We start from the raw sequence: 19,885 nt of genomic DNA, 5'->3' as shown, positions 1-19,885 counted from the left end.
ATTACTTTAAAGTAGCATTCAAACTGTGTATAAAGGGGTCATTTTGGACAAAACCTCTCCCCACATCATTTGGTGATGACCCCACATCAACACTAGATGATGGTGTGTCAAGTAGAAGGGAGAAGCCCATGCTCCTCCCCCATATGACTGAAGGAGACCAGTTGAAGTATAGTCCAAAAGGGCTCAATGATGCTATTTCTTTTACTAGTTTCATTATAATTAATGCTTTTATTGCAATTTGCTGTGAGCTTTGGTAGCCCTTTGGGCTATTGAGTGGAATCTAATGTTTTGAATAAATAAAGCCACATAACCTGCTCCTCAGTAAAACATGGAGTTAGCTAGATCTTTGCCACAAGTCTATTTTGGTTCATTCAAAAAGCACAACCTCTCTCTAGTGCCATATTTTTTATTTCTCTGTCCCCTCCCCATTTTGATGGGTAGCTAGCCATTATTGTTACTGGCCCAAACAATAAAACCACAACACTCCAGATAACATCTGGGTCTGCCACACTCTACTTATGACCCACCAGATTCAACGAAATGTCAACTCTCAGAATCATAGAACTGAAGGGAGTCTTATAGATGATCTTGTCCAATCCTCTGCTTGATGCATGCTCCCAGAACTAAAGCAGCTCTGGCAGATGAGTCTCCAGCTTCTGCTTGAAGACCTCCCACCAATGGAGAGTCCACCAGTTAGGTAACTGTTGGATCCATTGCAGAACTGCTGTTACCATTAAGAAGTTTATCCTAATCTTCAAATAATGTGGAACTATTACTTCTCATGACTTTGAAACTATTGTTCTTCTAATGCAGCCTAAACATGTGTTAGCCTTTTTATCAGATGCATTATACTGCTGACTCGTGTTCAGCTTGTAACTGGGCTGGTTCAGATGAACACTATCCTGTACACATGATAACATAGGAGCTGCACCAAGAACATGCCTAGTCTGATGTCACCAGCAGACGTGCTGACATGCTCTTGGTGCATCCTTTAATCATGGGTGTGGGTGGTCACCTGATTTGCCTCTCTACACATGCTTCAAAACCTTGTTTGAATCATTGCTGATCACTGAGTACAGGTTTCTAACCAGTTGTGAATTCACCTAACAGCATTGTCATCCAGCCTACATATGACCAGTTTGCTAACTGGGGCTGGTGGGGACACTTTGGGATCAAAGATCATGGGGAACTTTGTCAAACGCTTTGCTGAAATCAAGATAAATTATGTTCAGAGCAAAATAAAGAGAAATTATTCCACAACCCACTAAACTAGAAACCTAATTTTAAAAAAGATCTAGCAGGATATATTCTTGCTTTTGGCAAATCCATGCTGGTTTCTACTAATCACTGCAGTGTTATAAAAATGTTTGCTGATTGACTGCTTTACAATCTGTTCTATGGTAATATCTTCCCCTGATATCCAAGTCATGCTGACCAGTCTTAGTTTGCAATATCCCTTTCCCCCTTTTTGACGATTGGGTACATTTAGTTCAACTCCAGTCTTGTGGCACCTCACCTGTTCTCCAGGATGTCTCAAAGATGGACTTTCTGAGAGTAAACCAGTAAGTTGTTTTAGTACCCTAGGATGCAGTTCATTGAACACTGAACTCATTTAAGGTAGATGGGTTTTCCTGACCAACTCTTTATCCATCTTGAGCTGCAATAACGAACCCTCACCATTCACACTGCTTTTGTCAGGTTGCACAGATTCCATTTTGGGAAAAGATGGAGGTAAAATAGGAGTTTAACAGTTCCACCTTTTCTTGTCACACATTAATGTTTCATTAATGTCTTTAAGGGCAGTGGGCCTACTATTTCCTTCCTCCTACTTCAAACATACCATACCATTGTAATTGTTCTTAGAGTCCCTTACTAGCCTTCGCGTGTCTGAAGCTTTAGCATTCCTGACACTGTTTCTACTAGTCTGGGCTACTTTCCCATATTCATTCTTGGTAACCTATTTCTCACACATGTCCTTTTTTATTTTCAGCTCATCTCTAAACTTTTTGTGCAGTCAAATGAGAAGGGTGCACATTCACTTTGGATTCATTTGGATCAATTTTTCTTCCTTGGATGTAAAGGGTTAAAAAGGAGTATGAATGGGTTTCCTTTTTGGAACTACTTTTATCACAACTCCTTTGGAATACTTCTGTGGCAATATTAGCAAATGAAATTGTGACTGCCAAGTGGCTTCTGCAGGGAGAATCTTCTGCTACCAATGGAAGGAGTTAAAAACAGCAACACAACAAAAACCCTGCTAACTGAGCAAAGAGGCACCGTTTAAAAATGGCAATTCTCTTTATTTAGCAGGGGGAGAGCAACTGGCCCTATCCAACTGCAGCATAGCATCTCTCCCATGGCTGTTGTTGGTGTCTTCCTTATGTTTCTTTTTTAGACTATGAGCCCTTTGGGGACAGGCAGCCATTTAATTAATTTCTGTATGTAAACCACTTTGGGAACTTTGGTTGAAAAGCGGTATATAAATACTTGTCATATTCATATTTGTTGTAAAAAGTAGGAGGTGGGGAAACTGACCAGAAAATAAAAGAAGCGATATTGCATGAACAGGATACAAACAAAAAGGTCTCAAACCAAAAAGGCCTATCACCAAAAGACTGACCACATGAATAGAAGTAAGTGAATACCGAAAATGAATGGAATGATGAAATGAATGTTCCCCTGTACACCCCTACTAGTAAGGTAGTTTATTGTTGTGACCACATATCAAAGCATAATAAAACTGAGGTTGAGGTTGACCTAACTATAGGTCAACCTCAATGGCTGAGGTTGTCCTAACGATAGGTTTGCTTAACTTTGGCTAAACACCAGGTTAAAAACTCAGGCTTGGCATGGGGGCAGTGCCAGGAATGGGCTCAATCCCAGCACTTCACACATGCAACCTAACCCAGGCAGGGATACCCAAGCCTGGGTCAGGCTGCACGTGTGAATACCCTTAATAGCTAATACATCATGCTTAAAGGGGGAAAATGACACAGTAAGATAGTAAAAAAACAAACAAACTAGCTAAACAATATGCATGAGAATAAAAAGAGATATAATCCTAAATACCTAACTGAAGTTACAGCTCTGATGGGTACAACTCAAATAAGAGAGCTAGTCCTGGGACTACAACTTAGCCAGATGTGTAGGAGATCCAGTTCTCTTCCTGATTTTAAAAGACAATAAAGCAAAAATGGCCGCTTTCTAACTAACATAAGGAAACAAATTCACCAGCAATAAATTAACACATTCTGTTTCAGAACCCACAAATTTATCATTAATCGGATAAATTTATCAATAATCTGACCCAGAGGCTATTCACACACATGTACAAAACTGGGCCAAGGGAGTCCAGCCTGGTTTTGCATGTATGTGTGAACTGCGGGGATCAGGCCGATCCTGGGGGCACTGCGGTGGCAAACCCACCTATGAAGCCTCCCTTTAAAATGAGGCAAGTGCTCCTTTAACCCCATTTTTTGGGTGGTGTGGCAGCCATGGGTGCAAGCACCCATGGCTGGCAGACTCGGGGAGGGGGGATCCCCATAATGCATCGTGCACTCGTGTGGTGCATTATTGGAGGTTCTCCTCTGGGCGGGCAATCCTCCCGCCCAGGGAAGACAGCATGATCGAAGCTCTTTAGGGCTTCTTCCTTGCAAACCCTGATGCCTTTTCTCACTGCTTGTGAGAAAAAGCTCCCAGTGTTTTATTGCTTATTGTTCCATAAAAGGAGCAGTGTAGGAAATAATGTTTAAGGTCCTGCACTTGCCCCTGGTCACAGGGGCAGAGGTGCTATTCTATGGGAACTTTGTGAAATCTACCCTCAAGATATGCCAAGGTCATAATTTGAAAATGTACACTGGTAAGTGCCTTCCTTAGTGTTGCACTGGTGTGGTTGAGTAGGTACTGCAAAGTAGATCTGGTTTTCTTGAAGTGAGGATACCATAGGGAGAACTTTGAATGTTGGACCTGACCAGTGTCTCAGCCGGCATCCTGCTCAAGGAGCCAATCACGGATTTTTCTCTCTCTACCTCAGTTCTTAAGTTCCTCTGGTGAAGGCAGAGAGTAAATTTTTATAATATGGGATCGCATATCTGCCCACTGATTGCCCTTTTGGTAGTGCCAATAGCATGATTTAATCAGACTGTCTTCTGGAAAGTTGTCAAGTTTCTTAAAATATTTTAGCAGCATTAGATGGACTCTAACAGAGGTTGAGGGCAGCTGTGCCTCTATTCTTAGATGTACAGCAGGGGTGCCTCAGGAAAGGCCCAGAATTTTCCTCAGGAAATTATTCTGGACTATTTCTAATTTCTCATTCATTTTCACATTCCAACCCAAATCCTTGCTCCATACAAAAGTTGACTTTGACTTTGCCTGAAATATTTTGAGTGCAGGAGCTATTAACTGACCCCAACTGGAGAAGAAGAATTTTAAAATGATCCCCACTGTACATTGTGCTGTTAAGAAGGCTGTATTAAGATGGACTGACCAAGATAAAGATTTCTGAGACACTCAAATATTTATAGGAGGGGCATTGCTCTGTTTGCTGATAATTGTCCACCTGTGTTTGATTCTACTGGTGCCAAAAACTACTACTTTTCTTTTATCGTAGTAATCGGCCAATCTGACCAGCATTCTGTTCCAGAATGTTTTCATCCATACCCCCCACCTTTTAAGGGGGAACCTGCCCCATCACTGCACCAAGGTGGGAAAATACTTACAGGCCTCCAAAAACCTTGTCCAAGCCATGCTTGACACCTGCATCTACTGCACCAGTCTCAGAAGGACTAAATGAAAAAGTCCACAGCTAGAAGAAGTGAAGAGGCCTATATACTAGCCTCTTTGCCTACATTGGGACAAAAATGTAGACTTTTTGTTGTTCGAAAGGCAGGAAAGTACATTTGAAGCTACTTTTCAGGCATTTTGAGAGAGTAATTATCTTACTATTGAACAAAAAGAAATTCAATGTTGTACAATTCAGGGTGGCACAACTGTGCATGTAGGGTTGCCAACATTTCATTGCCAGAATGAGGGCACAAGTTTGGGCAGGCTGGGGGCAGGCTGGCTGGGGCGGTGTCAGCAATCTGGCCAACTGGAGGGGAAGTCCAGGAAGATAGTTCACAATACAAACTGGGCTGCAGCAGCGAAACACGGCTCGGAAATAATTCTCTCTGTCTGGCTCAGGCTGAAAGCTGTCAACACAAGGGATGACAAACGTTGTCTTCCAGCAGTTAACTGAAAGCTGTAGACGTGCTTTATAGTCCAAGGTGATAACTCTCAGCTGGCAGGGATTCAAGGCTTATCAGCCCTCTGCAAGAGGCGTTTACTTCTCCTGATAGTTTCCAGCTGTGCCCTTCGTCTTGTGACACACCGCTGCTGTGGAGTCAGTGGGGGTTGCCTGCACAGCTCATCTTCCAGTTTGTCCGTCGCTTTCTCTGCTGCCTCAGACTGCTGTGCCTGCTCTGAAACATCAGCCAGACCTGCTTCAGCCGTCTCTTGGAAACTGACAGCCAGGTTCTGCCCCTCAGGCACCCCTGCATCGGCTGAAGGGCTGTCAGCTTCCCCTTCCTCCTCGCTATCTGAGATCGAGGGCGTGACAGGTGGGGAGTGGGGTGCAGGAGGTGTATGCAGTGGTAATCAAGAGCCTGAGTATCATCGACTATATGTAATTGAATTATGTGCTATTGAATAATTCCAGCATTGTTATTATTTAGAATATATTCAAGTTATACCACTTTTCAACCGAAAACTTCTCAAAATAAGAAGCTGCTCACCCACCACCAAAATGAGGGACAGATGCTGTCCCTATAGGGACCAACATTTCATCTCTGAAATGAGGAATGTCCCACATAATGAGGGACAGTTGGCAACCCTATCATGAGAGGTTCCCATCAAGAAAGAGATGGAAGGGAGGCAGGGCAGGATTTTCCATATCTCATCACATGTGTATTCAATAAGAAACAAACAAAAAATCAACGTGGTTTTGAAATCTGGCTGCTTTCAGTGTAAGTGGTGATGGGGAGTGTTCCCCATGTCCTTTTAAATATAATTATTACTGCTGTGTCAGGCCAAATGCCTTTTAAAACATTTGGTGAGATGCTGTGTTGGGATGCTTGGAAGAAACCGGGCCCAAGCCTATTAAAAAAGAAATCCCATCCAATCTGAGCCAATGAGGTTAGGTTGTAAAACTCACAATACATTTGTTGTGTGTCTTTATAAAATTCCCATGAGAATGATGGAATACAAAGGAGGAGAAATACAACAAAGGAATATATAATTGAGGAATACGGTATAGCAGCAGGATACTGTGCTCTGAGTAGACATAGTACTGCTGCTCTTCCAGGCTGTAGTGTCAACAGAAGGCAAAGCTGATCAAAATAATCAGATTTGAAGACAGAGGTCTTCATCTTGTACAACTTTTCCTTGCCCAATTGCCATGGGAACAAATTGGCTTTCTCTGCTCATGCCCATGGTAAGGAAGGCTATGCAGAAACAAGCTGTTCTTTACCAGACAGTATGCACATTAGGGCAGATACTTACACATTGCCAAAAAGAGAACATTCATAATCAGCAATGGAGTGTAAAAGAGGCCACATATTTACATAAATGTAATGGTGATTCTCTTTATTTGGTGATTTTCTTTATTTAGCAGGGGGAGAGTAACTGGCCATATCCACCCTCAGCATAGTACCTCCAGTGACTGTTGCTGGTGTCAATCTTATGTTTCTTTTTAGACTGTGAGCCCTTTGGGGACAGGGATCCATCTTGTTTATTTATTATTTCTCTGTGTAAACCGCCCTGAGCCATTTTTGGAAGGGCAGTATAGAAATCGAATAAATAAAAATAAAATAATAAAATAATAAAAATAAAATAATAAAATAATAATAAAATGTGCATGTGCTAATTTATAGATATGGATACAAATTTAGAAATACAGGTTTTATTTTATTTCAAATACATTGCTGTTATTTGCTCTGTCTCAGGCAGCAAGAGCTCTTGGGCTTGGACCTGGACACTCTTTAAAACAGAGGGCAGTCTGGAATCACACAGAAGACAACCTTTCAAATAAAGGACTGTCCTCTATAAAGTAGAACACATGGCCACCTTAATGTCCATCAATATTTTAAACAATCACTTAAGCCTCATATTAGCATCTGATTTTCTCTCTCTCTCTCTTCTCTCACACACACACACACACACACACGCCTATGTATTGTTACACACACGCCTTCCCCCAGTCACTAACAACTTTCTTCCCCATTTCTTGCTGGCCAGGAGAAAAGCCTTTACATCGGCTTGTCTCAGTATTGCAGCCTGGCTGGAGTTTTTGTTCCCTCCCTTTTGAGTACAGTTCCCTAACATCTGCCTGCACTCACTGTACCAGCTTGCCCTAGATGTCTTTGTGAGAGGAATGGCACTTGGGCTATTTAAGGAAGGGCTGTGACAGCAGGCACAGCCGGCGGCATGGCAGGCCTGTAGGTGGCTGGCCTTTGGGACTCGGCCTTTGGGGTGGGACTGAGGGCTAGACTGAAATCGTCCATGATTTGATTGTGGATGAGGGAGCTGACCTGGTATGTATAACTGAGTCCAGGTTGGGGGAGGCAAGTGGTCCAGTGTGGGCTCAGCTTCTTCCACCAGGTTACTCTGTTGTGGAGCAGGCTAGGAGAAGTGGCGGGGGATGGGGTGGAGTGGCTGTGGTCCATAAGAATACCATCTCCCTTACCAGGGCCCCTGTGAGACAATTGACTTATATTGAGTATGTATTTTTGAGGCTGGGTAATAGGGATAGATTGGAGATTCTGTTGGTGTGCCATCCACCCTGCTGCCCAACTGACTCCCTATCAGAGCTGACAGAGCTGGTGTTGGAGTTGGTGTTGGAGTCTCCTAGACTTTTGGTGCTGGGGGACTTCAATATCCACTTTGGGGCTGGCTTGTCTGGTGTGGCTCAGGAGTTCATAGTGGCCATGACAACGATGGGCCTATCCCAGTTAGTTTCTGAACCAACTCATGTTGCTGGCCACACACTCACATTGGTTTTTTGTTTGGATCAGGAGGGTGTTCCGTGGGTGGGGGATACTATGGTTTCCCCATTGTCATGGACGGACCACTACTTGGTTAAGGTTGGTTTCACAGCCACAATCCACCCCTGCAGGGGTAGTGGACCTATTTATTTATTTTATTGTTAAATTTATATACTGCCTTTCATTAAAAACAATCCCAAGGCAGTTTACAAAAGGATGGTCTGTCCAAAACGGCTGCTGGACCCAGTAGGATTCCAAAAAGCCTTGGAGGGTTTCAGAGTTGGTGCTGCCAGTGATTCTGTCGCTGCCCTGGTGGGAACCTGGAATAGGGAACTCACCAGGGCAGTAGACACGATTACTCCTAAGTGTCCTTTCCGACCTGCTTCTAAAATGTCCCCTTGGTATACTGAAGAGTTGCAGGGGCTGAAGTGGCTGGGTAGGTGATTGGAATTCAGGAGGAGAACTCAGCTTGAATCTGACAGAATGCAGCATAGGATCCATTTGAAGGCTTATGTGGTAGTGGTGTGTGCAGCAAAAAAGAGATTTTGGTCTGCGTGCATTGCATCCACAGGTTCGCTTTCAGCAGAACTATCCTGGTCTGTGAGGAGTTTGATTTCTTCTCTTTCTGCTTTAAACCAGTCCCCAGAAATATTCTGCAGTGGTGCTTTTAATGGGTTCTTTGAAGACAAAATTTCCTGTATTTGGGCTGACGTGGACTCTATTACTTTTGCAGGGTCTATGAAGGAGGTGTCCAGCAATCCCTTTTGCAATATTGGATTGGATCAGTTTCAATCTGTGATTCCTGAGGATGTGGACAAGCTGTTTGGGGTGGTGTGGCCCACCACTTGTTCTCTGGATCCTTGCCCGACTTGGCTGCTTCTATCTAGCAGGAAGATTGTTGGAGGTGGCCTTGCTAATACCATACATGCATCGCTGAGGGAGGGCAGGGTTCCTCCTTGTTTGAAGGAGGCAATGGTTAGACTGCTTCTTAAGAAGTCTTCCCTGGACCCCTTAGCAATACATATTTATAGGCCAGTCTCCAATCTCCATTGGTTGGGCAAAGTGATCGAGAGGGTGGTGGCCAACCAGCTCCAGGCAGTTTGGGAGGAAACTGATTATCTAAACCCATTTCAAACTGGCTTTAGAACTGGTGGCTACAGGGTTGAGACAGCCTTGTTCAGCCTGATGGATGGCGTTTACCGGGGAATTGACAGAGGGAGTGTGACTCTGCTGGTTCTTTTGGATCTCTTGGCGGCGTTCAATACCATCAATCATGGTATCCTTCTGAATCGCCTGGGGGAGTTGGGGATAGGGGGAACTGCCTTGCAGTGGTTCCACTCCTATCTCTTGGGTAGATTCCAGATGGTGGAGCTTGGTGACAGTTGCTCCTCAAAATGGGAGCTTTTATAGGGAGTCCTTCAAGGCTCTATTCTGTCACCATTTTTTTTTAAATATCTACATGAAACCGCTGGGTGAGGTCACCAGGAGATTTGGTGCTAGGTGTTATCAGTATGCTGATGACACCCAAATCTACTTCTCCTTTTCATCTTCATCATCAGGAAATGGCATTCATTCCCTAAATGCCTGCCTACAGGCAGTAATGGGCTGGATGAGGAATAACAAATTGAAACTGAATCCAAGCAAGACGGAGGTGCTCATTGTAGGGGCTGAGAATTTGAGGGATGAGTTAGAACTTCCTGTGCTGGATGGGGTTCCTGTGCTTCCTCCCTGGAAGGAGCAGGTACTGTAGCTTGGGAGTACTCCTGGACCCAGGCCTCACACTGGTTTCTCAGGTGGAGGCCATGGCCAGCAGTGCTTTCTATCAGCTTTGGCTGATTTGGCAGCTGCATCCATTCCTTGATGAGGATGACCTCAAAACAATGGTGTATCAGCTGGTAACCTCTAGGCTTGACAATGCATTGTACGTGGGGCTGCCTTTGTATGTAGTTCAGAAACTTCAATTAGTTCAGAATGCAGCAGCCAGATTGGTCTCTGAGACAACCTGGAGAGACCATATTATGCCTGTTTTGAAACAGTTGTACTGGCTGCCAATATGTTTCAGGGCAAAATACAAAGTGTTGGTTATTACCTTTAAAGCTCTGAATGGCTTAGGTCCGAGTTATCTTAGAGAGCGCCTTCTTCTGCAAGATCCCCACCGCACATTAAGGTCATCTGAGGAGGTTCATCTTCAGTTACCACCAGTTCATCTGGTGGTGACTCAGAGGCGGGCCTTCTCTGTAGCTGCTCCTGGGCTGTGGAATGCACTCCTGGCAGAATTCTGTAATCTGAGTTCATTGTTGGACCTCAGGAGAGCCCTTCGGATCAGTGTTCCCTGTAATAGGGATTCCCTGATGTTGCTGACTACAGTTCCCAGAATCCTTAGTCGCTTTAAGGACTGTACATTTTTAGCAAATAATTTGAGAGGATACGACCGGATTCTGGTTTTGGGGAAACTAATCAAAGAAGGGATTGATGTAGAGTTGATCACTCAGGGTGGAAAACTGCTATGCTGAAAAGGTTGGGTATAAAATTTATAGATTCCCTCTGCCCCCTGCCCACAGCTCTAGCAAAACTACCCAAAGCTATGCGTTTTCAGGGGTGCAAGGGCTATTTTCCACATTTCTTTAATAAAGAAAGAAAACTGGGGTTATGTTGAGAAGATCCCAGAACCAAAGGAGTATGGGGTGGACACTATGATGCCAGCTGAAAGAGTGGGATTCATGAAGTGGTATGAACAGAACAAATCACAGTCTGTTGACATGCAGAAGGAACTGGCTCAATACTGTCAGCAAGATGTAGATACCATGGAGCAGGACTGTACAAAATATAAACACAAGCTGGTTGAGATGACATGGAAGATAACTAATATGCCCTGGGGAGAAAACTGTCAAGGAGATGGTGAGTATTGATCCCTTCCAATATCCCACACTGGCCAGTGTGTGCTTAAAATTGTACCGCTACAAGTGAATGTCCTGAATCGGGGGCTGGAGGCCGTTATGGGTTGGATGTGGGCTAATGAACTGAGACTGAATCCAGACAAGATGGAGGTAATGTTGGTCAGTAGAAGACCCAATCAGGATGAGGTGATTCTACCTGTTCTAGATGGGGTTGCACTCCCCTTGAAGGAGCAAGCACACAGCTTGGGGGTATTACTGGACCCAGCTCTGCTTTTGGAAGCTCAGATGGACGTGGAGGCCAGGAGTGCCTTTATACGGCTTCGGCTATTGCGCCAGCTGTGTCCCTTTCTTGAGAAGGCAAATCTGACCACAGTTACCCATGCCTTAGACATGGCCGTATTACTTTAACGCGCTCTATGTGGGGCTGCCCTTGAAGAATATCCGGAAACTGCAGCTATTGCAAAATGTGTCAGCTAGGGTTCTATCTGGAGCTGCCTGGTGTCACACCTATTTTGAAAGAGCTGCAAAGTTTACCAGTGTGTCTCTGGGTCCAATTCAAGGTGCTGGTTTTGACCTTTAAAGCCCTTAATGGTTTGGGCCCAGGATATCTGAGGGACCTCCTGCTCCCAAGGGTTGCTGCCTGCTTGATGAGATCATCTGAGGGGGGCTCTGCTCTGGGTGCCGACAATGAGGGAAGCTCTGTTGTTGTGCACGTGAGACAGGGCCTTCTCTGTTGCTGCCCCCAGACTTTGGAATGCTCTCCCAGTGGTCATTCACTCCTTGGAGTCCATCACAGTTTTTAGAAAGCTTGTTCAATCTTGGCTTTTTATCCAGGCCTTTACATGATTTTTTAATTGCTGCTTCTGTGTGTTTTTACTCGTGTATAGTTTTTATGTTTGTATTTTATATATTTTAAAACAGATTTGTTTCATATTTTTAGTTTAATACATTTATCTGTCATTTTTATTGTATGTTTTTAACTTTTGTGAACTGCCTTGGGATTGTTTTTAATGAAAGGTGGTATATAAATTTAACAATCAATCAATCTGAATGATAATGAGATCGCACTCCCATCTCCAGATAATTATCATAAATGGTGTAAAAGATTCTCCGACCATGGCTGAAATATATGATGCACAAGGAAAATACTCATATTCAGCATGCTCTGAATGGTGGAGAATTTAAAGTTGAGATCCCCCAACCCCTGCTGAGTGCATCAGGGGGTGTCAAGGAATTTTATTTAGATGGTTATTCTGCTAAGAGAGGGAGAAGAAAATCCCCTTTGAATTTAACGGCTGCTTCTGGCATGTATGTCCCTGCTGTTATTCCTCACACAGTTGATATGAACAAGCTGGCAAACCCCTCTTTGGAACTGGGGTCTGCTCTGAGAACCCAAAAGCAAGACTGAGGCCTTTTTCTGGAATTGTGGAAACTAGAATGTGCACGTTGATTCTGTTGAACTATAGTAACTGAATGGAATTGTTTTTCTCTATAGGCAATTGTTGCTTTTTAGTCAAGGCCTGAAACTTGTTTTTGCACTGCGTTTGTCAAGTGATAAGCAAGAAGCTTAGTTTGAGATAGGCACTGAACACTGAGAATAATTATATTAAATGCTGAGAATCATATTTAGAAGGTCTTAGAAAACCACATTTTAGATATCATGTACCTGTATAGTTTAGGGGTGCATATTTTCACACAGTTAACTGCTGAATTTGCTTTGCATGCTATCTTTTAATAACATTCTCTGGACTAGAAGGCGCCAACTGAGTTTTGAGAACTGACCACAGCCCGGTCAAGCTGGCATAAACAGGAATGTTCCATCTAAAATCAGTAAACAATATCAAGCCCAAAACTTGGTGACAAGCTTCTTGATCACATATGACAAGAGAGTTTCAGGGAAGGGGCAAATTTGTTTACATTAAGGATGGAGACATAGGAGGAATTGATGTGATTGTCTTGGATTTGAGATATGACTACAAGCTTGGCAGAAGTTATAAAAAGGAGACCTACCCCTCCCACAGGAGAACAAAGAAGGGCATGCTTCACAAACAGAAAGGGAATGCATAGTCTTACTTCATGGAAGAAGCACCAGGTAACCCCTCTCTGGTAGCAAACCTGTGCCTCATAGACTAAAAAGCTACTCAGAAAGGGTTTCTACTCCAACACATACCAGCTACCCCGTTTTCAGTCCTGAGCCATGCCGCCAATGCTGGCCTTCAAGACCTCGCGTTCAGATCGGTAAATATGCCTGGATACAGCCTTCAGATTCCAGCAATTCTTTTCCAAACTAACTACCTGTTCTATATTTCTCTCTCTCCTCCCTATCCCATAGGTTAGTTTCTATACCTTGTCTGCCTCTCCAGTGAAGCTCTCCGCCTCAGCCATCTTATGCCGGCTGACAGGAAACGGCATCTGTTTCTTCTCTTCTCTTTCTGGCCCTTCCATTCTCCTCCATCCCAAACTGATGTAATGAGCATTCCTCTTCTCTTCTCTCACTCCCTCTTCTGAGACTGTAATTTCAGCATTAGCATCTTCTGCTCTCTGCCAAAACAGCCTTGGAATGTTTGGGAACAAATTGTAGATAACATCCTGCAGCTAAGAGACAGGCCTTTGTTTAGCTGCCCTTAATTAGAGGAAATTGATTTTAAAACTATTCAGCATTTAGTAGATTGCCTGCCTAAAAGTAAGAAAGAAATACCTTTTTTCTGAAGAATTGAAATTGCCTTGCATTATATTATGGATTTGATTTAACTGTCATAGAAATTATTGGACTAGTTAAGGGAAACATTGATTGAATTGTTTGCATGTAATCAGAGTGGAGTAGTAAGAATTGTTTTGAGTTGTAGCTAAGCAACTGCGAAAGATAAGACATCTCTTACACAGAAATGGAATTCCTTAGCCACTGGCTTCTAGTGAGGCCAAAGTGATTTTTGAAGCTCTGTATTTTGGCAAGGGGAAAGTAATCTGGGAGATACTGCTAGCTGTTATTGAGAGACTACACTACAATTCCTGGGGAAATGAAAGCAATAAGTATTTTGCTTACATGCTTAAGTGCTTGTACATGTAACCATTAAACCTTCAATAAAGATCATTAAAAATTACCAGCTCTGTGTGTGTGTGTGAACACCACCCTTTGTCATGGCTCAGACTTCGGAATCAGAAGACTCAGAGCAGGAAGACTCACCTGCTAGTGAGCCACAGCAGCAAGATTTGGCAAAGAAACCAGACTCAGGACCTGAGGATTCTCAACAGCTGCCAGACTTGAATTCTGATGTGGAAGAGCCTGGGATTCCATCTATAGTGAGATGAAATATCAAGAGGCAAGCTCAGAGAGACTCACACAGGTGCAGGAGATAACAGGGAAGAAAGCTAAACTGCTGACTCAGGGAAGCCTGATTGGTTCCTGGTTCTGTTGAGCCTTATATATTCAACAGTCATTTCTTGTATTCAACAGAGGGAAGTACAGAGGTTATTTCTCCAGTTTCCTGAGTACGTGAGCATATTTGACAGTCTCTCATGGCTGGGTTGCTGTTTGCCACTTCACTGGCAGCAAATACTGTGCTCTTGGAATTATATCTTTTCTGTGTTCCAGTTTGTCTTGTCTGTACTTCCCTCTGTACTTCCCTGTATTGTTCCTTTAATTCCTGGGAGGGGCAAGCCAGCCTGCTCATATCACAGTCAGCATCCTATGTTAGCAGAAACCTATTGCTTTCTCCATAATGCTACTGAGAGGAGGGCAGATATATTATTTAGATGGTTATTCTGTTGGGGTGGTGGTGGTAGAAAATCACCTTTGAATTGAATTTAATGGTTGCTTCTGACATGGATGTCCCCAGTGTTATTCCCCACACAGTCAGCATCCTATGTAAGCAGAAACCTATGGCTTTCTCCACAATGGCACTGACAGGAGAGCAGATATAATTTTAAAAAGTTGGGCTTTGAAGTCTGTTCCATATAGGAGCATGAGTGGACAGAAATGGTCAAGGATGAATATCAGGTGAAGCATTTTCTGAAACAGAAGCAGTTTCCAGAGATGCTCTGTTTGTGGGGTAGGACAGGATGTGTATGCATGTATTATGAGGCTAAGAGGGGCAAACAGATCCACTATGTGGATTTTACTTTGCTCTATCATTTTATTATGAGAAATCACCACTTTCATCAGGGGCACCCTGAAATAATTTATGATAACTTTGGGGTGCTCTCTGACTATTTTGGGATTGCCAAAGTGAAAGTTAACCCACCCAGCAGACTCTTTCTCCCACATCTTGCATGTCAAGTGAGTGGGAAGCTAATGTTTCCCCTGTGCGGGTTCTGTGCAGGCTCACAACAGCTAGAGCCCTGTGAGCACAATGATGAGGAAAGGGCCCTGGTAGGGACATGGTACACAGTGGAATTGGAGGTGGCCGTGGCTAAAGGGTATAGGGTTGTACAGATGTATGAGGTATGGCATTTTGAAAGGAGATCTGACCATCTCTTTTCAGAGTATATAAAAACATTTCTCCGCCAAAGCAGGAGGCATCTGGCTATGCCCAGTGGTGTGTTAGCAGTGAGGACAAAGCATCCTTGATTATTATGGAAAAGAAGGGGTGTGCTTATCACCAGATGAGATTGAAGTCAACCCTGCCAAGCGCTAGATTGCCAAACTTTTCTTAAATTCTTTGTGGGGTAAATTTGCTCAGAAGATGAACATGTCTGATACCTCCATTGTGAGAGACCCTAACCAGCTTTTTCAGTACTCTTTTGTGACAGCTATGAGGTCTCTATGTGTGAATTCATTGATGACTAAACTAGTTGTGTGTCCTGGAAACATGCCCAGGAGTGTCTAACACCCTCAAGAAACACTAATGACTTTCTAGCCTGTTTTACAACTTCATATGCCTGCCTGCATTTGTACTCCATCATGGACAAACTGCAGGACAGCTGCTTGTACCATAACACAGATTCTGTTATCTATGTGACTCATGAGTGCCAGTACGACCCCACTTTTGGACACTTTTTAGGTGAGCTGAGAAATGAGTTGCCCCTAGATCAGTACATAACACAGTTCGTGAACACAGGCCCTAAATTATGGCTACAAGTTGTCCGGGGGGGACAGCTTGTATAAAAGTTAAGGGGTTTACTTGAAATACTACGAACTATCACAAGATTAACTTTGAGCGCCTTAAAGATCTGCTTCCCCCCCCCCCCCTACGTTTCAGCACAGGGACCTACTCACGAAATTGTGGTGGAGCAGAATGGTATAGTCAGAAACAAGAAGAGATGGAGGATAGAAATAAAACTTTTGAGGAAAAAGCAGAGAGTGGTTTTTGATAAGTGTGTCATCATTGAGAGTTTTAAGGGTTTTAAGACTCTGCCTTTTGGGTTTTAAAATGGATACTTGCTGGCAACATCCGTTCTCTGCCATCCTGGCAGGATGTAGTAACTTTGGGAAAACTTTTTTTTCTAAAAAAAAAAAACTATGCTGGACAATGCTTGCACTGTGCTATCTGTGATGCCTGAAAAAATTGTGTGGTGTTACTCTTGCTGGCAACCTCTGTACAAAGAACTGCTCTGTCATTACATTTATAGAAAGTTTGCTTGAGAAATTTGATGATGATGTCTAGTCCCCCCCCCCCACCTATTTTCTTGTAGTGGATGATCTCATGAAACTTCATCTGACAGCCAACAAATTGAGAGGGCCTTCACTGAGTTTGTTCACCACAGGAATCTGAGCATTTTTTCCCCATCAAGCAGAATATTTTCTGCAAAGGAACATCTGCACATACCATAAGCCTTAATGTTAAGTATATGGTGCTCTTTAAAAACTCCAAGGATAATGTACAGATCATTACTTTGGCTCTCTAGATTTTCCCTGGAAATGTCAGGTATTTCACTGAGGCATACCACTATGCTACCCATGAGCCTTATGGTTATTTAGTTGTGGATTTAAACCCCTTGAACCTCTGAGGCCTATAGGGTCAGAACAGCCTTCCCCCACCTAACTGGCCAGTGGTATACACTATGAAAAAGGCACAGGGGGCTACAAAAGAGGCCCATATTGATGCTTTCACAGGTATTCCTGTTTGCAACCCTCTGAAAAGAGACATGTCCACCTGCGTGATGAGAAACCTTGCCCTCTTAAAACTTCTTATTAAGGCCTCACCACGTCAGACAAAGGCCATACTGTGTGCAGCTTCTGATGATTTGATTGCAGCCATATCAGAGATTGCTCTGAACACCTTAAAAGGGAATATTCCTCTGTCTCCATGGTGTGGTGTCCACGCCAAGTGCATCTGCTAAGAAAAAAGTGTGGCTTAATTAAAAAGCTGAGTAACAAGCACGTGTCTCTGAGAAAGAATAAAATTTTGGTCAAACAGTCTGGAGGGCTTTTTGCTCCACTGATAAGTATCACAATTCCTTTGATAACGAGTCTTTAACTAAACATTAATGAAATATGTGGAAAAGATATATTTGGTCCCCAAACACCAGCTACAGCAGTTAAAAGGCCCCTCTCCTAAGTAGGAAAACACCAGAAAAGCTACAATCTACACTTTAGGCACAGCCTGTAGTGGGGGTTAGCTCCACCTGCCATCAGACAGAATGTGTCCTTATTATGTGGTAATTTTATTTTCACATCTACACAGTTTAAAAGCAGTTTTTCTTGAAACATAACATCGGTGTGTAGATGGCCCAACAGGGGCGTAACGATAGGGGGGGCAGGGGGGCACGTGCCCCAGGCGCCACTTGGCAGGGGGTGCCAAAAAGTGCCAAAATTTTTTTTGTGACTTTTTTTTTTTTTGTCATTACGGAGATCTCCGGCAGGCGGGAGCTCCCGTTGGCTGCCGGAGAACACATGCCTACCATGCTGGTTGTCTCAGCTCCTCCCTCCCTGCTTGCTGCATGCACAAGGAGTGCAGCGGAGTAGCTTGCTTTAGTTGAGAGAGCAGTTGCTGCTGGGGACGTTCTCTGACTCTGCCTGCCTGCCGTTTGCCCACCACACTGCCCTCTGGCTGCATTTTATTCTTCTGTTCTGCATTAACAAAGTAAGTTTCATTGCTCAAATCTCTCTCTCCCCGTGTGTGTTGTGTGTGAGAGAATGCCCCTACTCCCTTGCATAACGTCCTCCTTTTAGCTCTTCTGTGCTTTGCATAGCAGGCTTCACCCCCCCACCCCTAAACCGAGGGTAGCTGCCCGCAAGTGGAGCCAATGGCGCTCTCCTGGCTTGCATTGTGTGAGTTTCTGGCTTGCATTGTGTTTCTGGCTTGCATTGTGTGAGTCCGGGTGGGATTGCAAAAGGAAACTCACGCAATGCAAGCCAGGAGAGCGACTTGTGGCTCCACTTGCATTGCGCGAGTTTCCTTTTGCAATCCCACCTCTGCAAAAGGAAACTCACGCAATGCAAGTGGAGCCACAAGTCGCTCTCCTGGCTTGCATGCTTGAGTTTCCTTTTGCAGAGGTGGGATTGCAAAAGGAAACTAGTAGTACTAGTACACAAGATCTTTGCAGCTCTGCTAATAATTACAACTTCTGGATCATCCCTTAGCATGGGGGTGGGTGGGGTGGCAAATTTAAATTGGAACTCATTAATATAATTTTTGAATAATGTTCAGTCTGTCTGGATTAATACTAGGTTTATTCTTTATAGCAGATTTTTATTAGCAACATACAGTCTACAACATTTTCAGCCTTGTTCATTTGGTGCATATTGTAGATGTTCTGTCTCCAAAACATAAGTACAGCATCTATATTTTTGAAGGGGGGGAAATCCCATTTAATACAGTGGGAACAAATTGGTCCAAAAAGTAGCAATGGGAAGTTTTTCTTTCTGCCCCTGTAGCTTTAATAAGATGGAGTGCACAAATATCACTTGATTAACAGCTGCGATATTAATTTCCCTTTTTGGTTGCTTGACTCACAGCGAGAATCATGTCAAGGCAGTGGAGAACCAATTAAATTGATTTTAATCTTTGTTAGGGAAGATAACATGCCTTTTTCTCTCCTTGTTTAAATAATTAAAGTTTCAGTAGGTATTATTTCTGGCTTTAAAGAAATTGGTATCTTAATGTAATGGAATCCTTCTAATTACATACTTAATAGTTTTTAAAAAATTAATCACGGTTTTTCATTCAATGTGTATTTTGTTTTACATATTAAACTTATATTTTCCTTTGAGAGAGTTTTAAAAATAAGAGGAAATTGGGAAGGCTTTTTTAAAACAAAGAAAAATCTCACCCCTACTTATTCATGATCTTTTTGATTTGCCTGTGTTTTTATTTCAAGCAAGTCAGATGTATGTTGGGGGGTATTTATTTATGTGTTTTTATTTCAAGCAAGTCAGATGTAATTGCAAATAACATGCAGAAGATCCCAGGTTCAATCCCTACCTCCAGGTAGGGCTGGGAGAAACTGCTGCCTGAAACCTTGGAGAGCTGCTGCCAGTCAGTGTAGGCAATAGTGAGCTAGGTGGACCAATATCTGACTCTGTAGACAGCTTCCTACGTAATCAAACCATAACTTGCCCTTACGTTCAATCCAATTGGATGCATTCACATTCACAGCTTACATCCAATAAACTGCTGAGTAAGCCCTCCAAACTAGGATCATACAGTGTGGTTTGCAATTCTGGTATATGAAGGGCCCAAACCTCAGTTTTGCTGTTCAGGTGCATAGGCAAACGGTGATTTAATTAAACCAGGAGGTTATTTATTAAGACTGTGTATGAGAGGGAAGCAGAAAGAGGAGGAGATCATGGCTCAAATAATGGTGGCTGAATGTGGCCATTGAGTTTCCCAGGAATACAACCAACGTAAAGTGTGCTACAAATAGACATTATTATAGAATTAATAAACATAGAATATATGTCTATTATAATTTAAGTCTCTATTATAATATAAGCATAAATCTTGAATAGACTAGAATATCTATGATGGAAAAGACTAGAATACCTGTCTTGTCTTTTCCATTTTGGGACACAAAACCTATTACTATGTT

At 43.1% G+C, this 19,885-nt stretch overlaps 1 protein-coding gene across 1 annotated transcript in view; it reads right to left on the bottom strand.

The window, feature by feature from the left end:
* Positions 1–19,885, bottom strand: part of LOC128343998 (uncharacterized) — an 81,453-nt gene that overhangs the window by 43,384 nt on the left and 18,184 nt on the right. The window contains exon 4 of the mRNA XM_053293436.1: positions 13,262–13,456. Within this exon, the coding sequence (XP_053149411.1) occupies positions 13,262–13,456 (195 nt within the window). The remainder of the gene's footprint in view (positions 1–13,261; positions 13,457–19,885) is intronic.

The sequence above is a fragment of the Hemicordylus capensis genome, chromosome 2 (genome assembly GCF_027244095.1).
Source record: "Hemicordylus capensis ecotype Gifberg chromosome 2, rHemCap1.1.pri, whole genome shotgun sequence".
NCBI classification, from domain to species: Eukaryota; Metazoa; Chordata; class Lepidosauria; order Squamata; family Cordylidae; genus Hemicordylus; species Hemicordylus capensis.
Note: the sequence above shows the minus strand (reverse complement) of the source record. Positions and strands in the feature narration are given on the sequence as shown.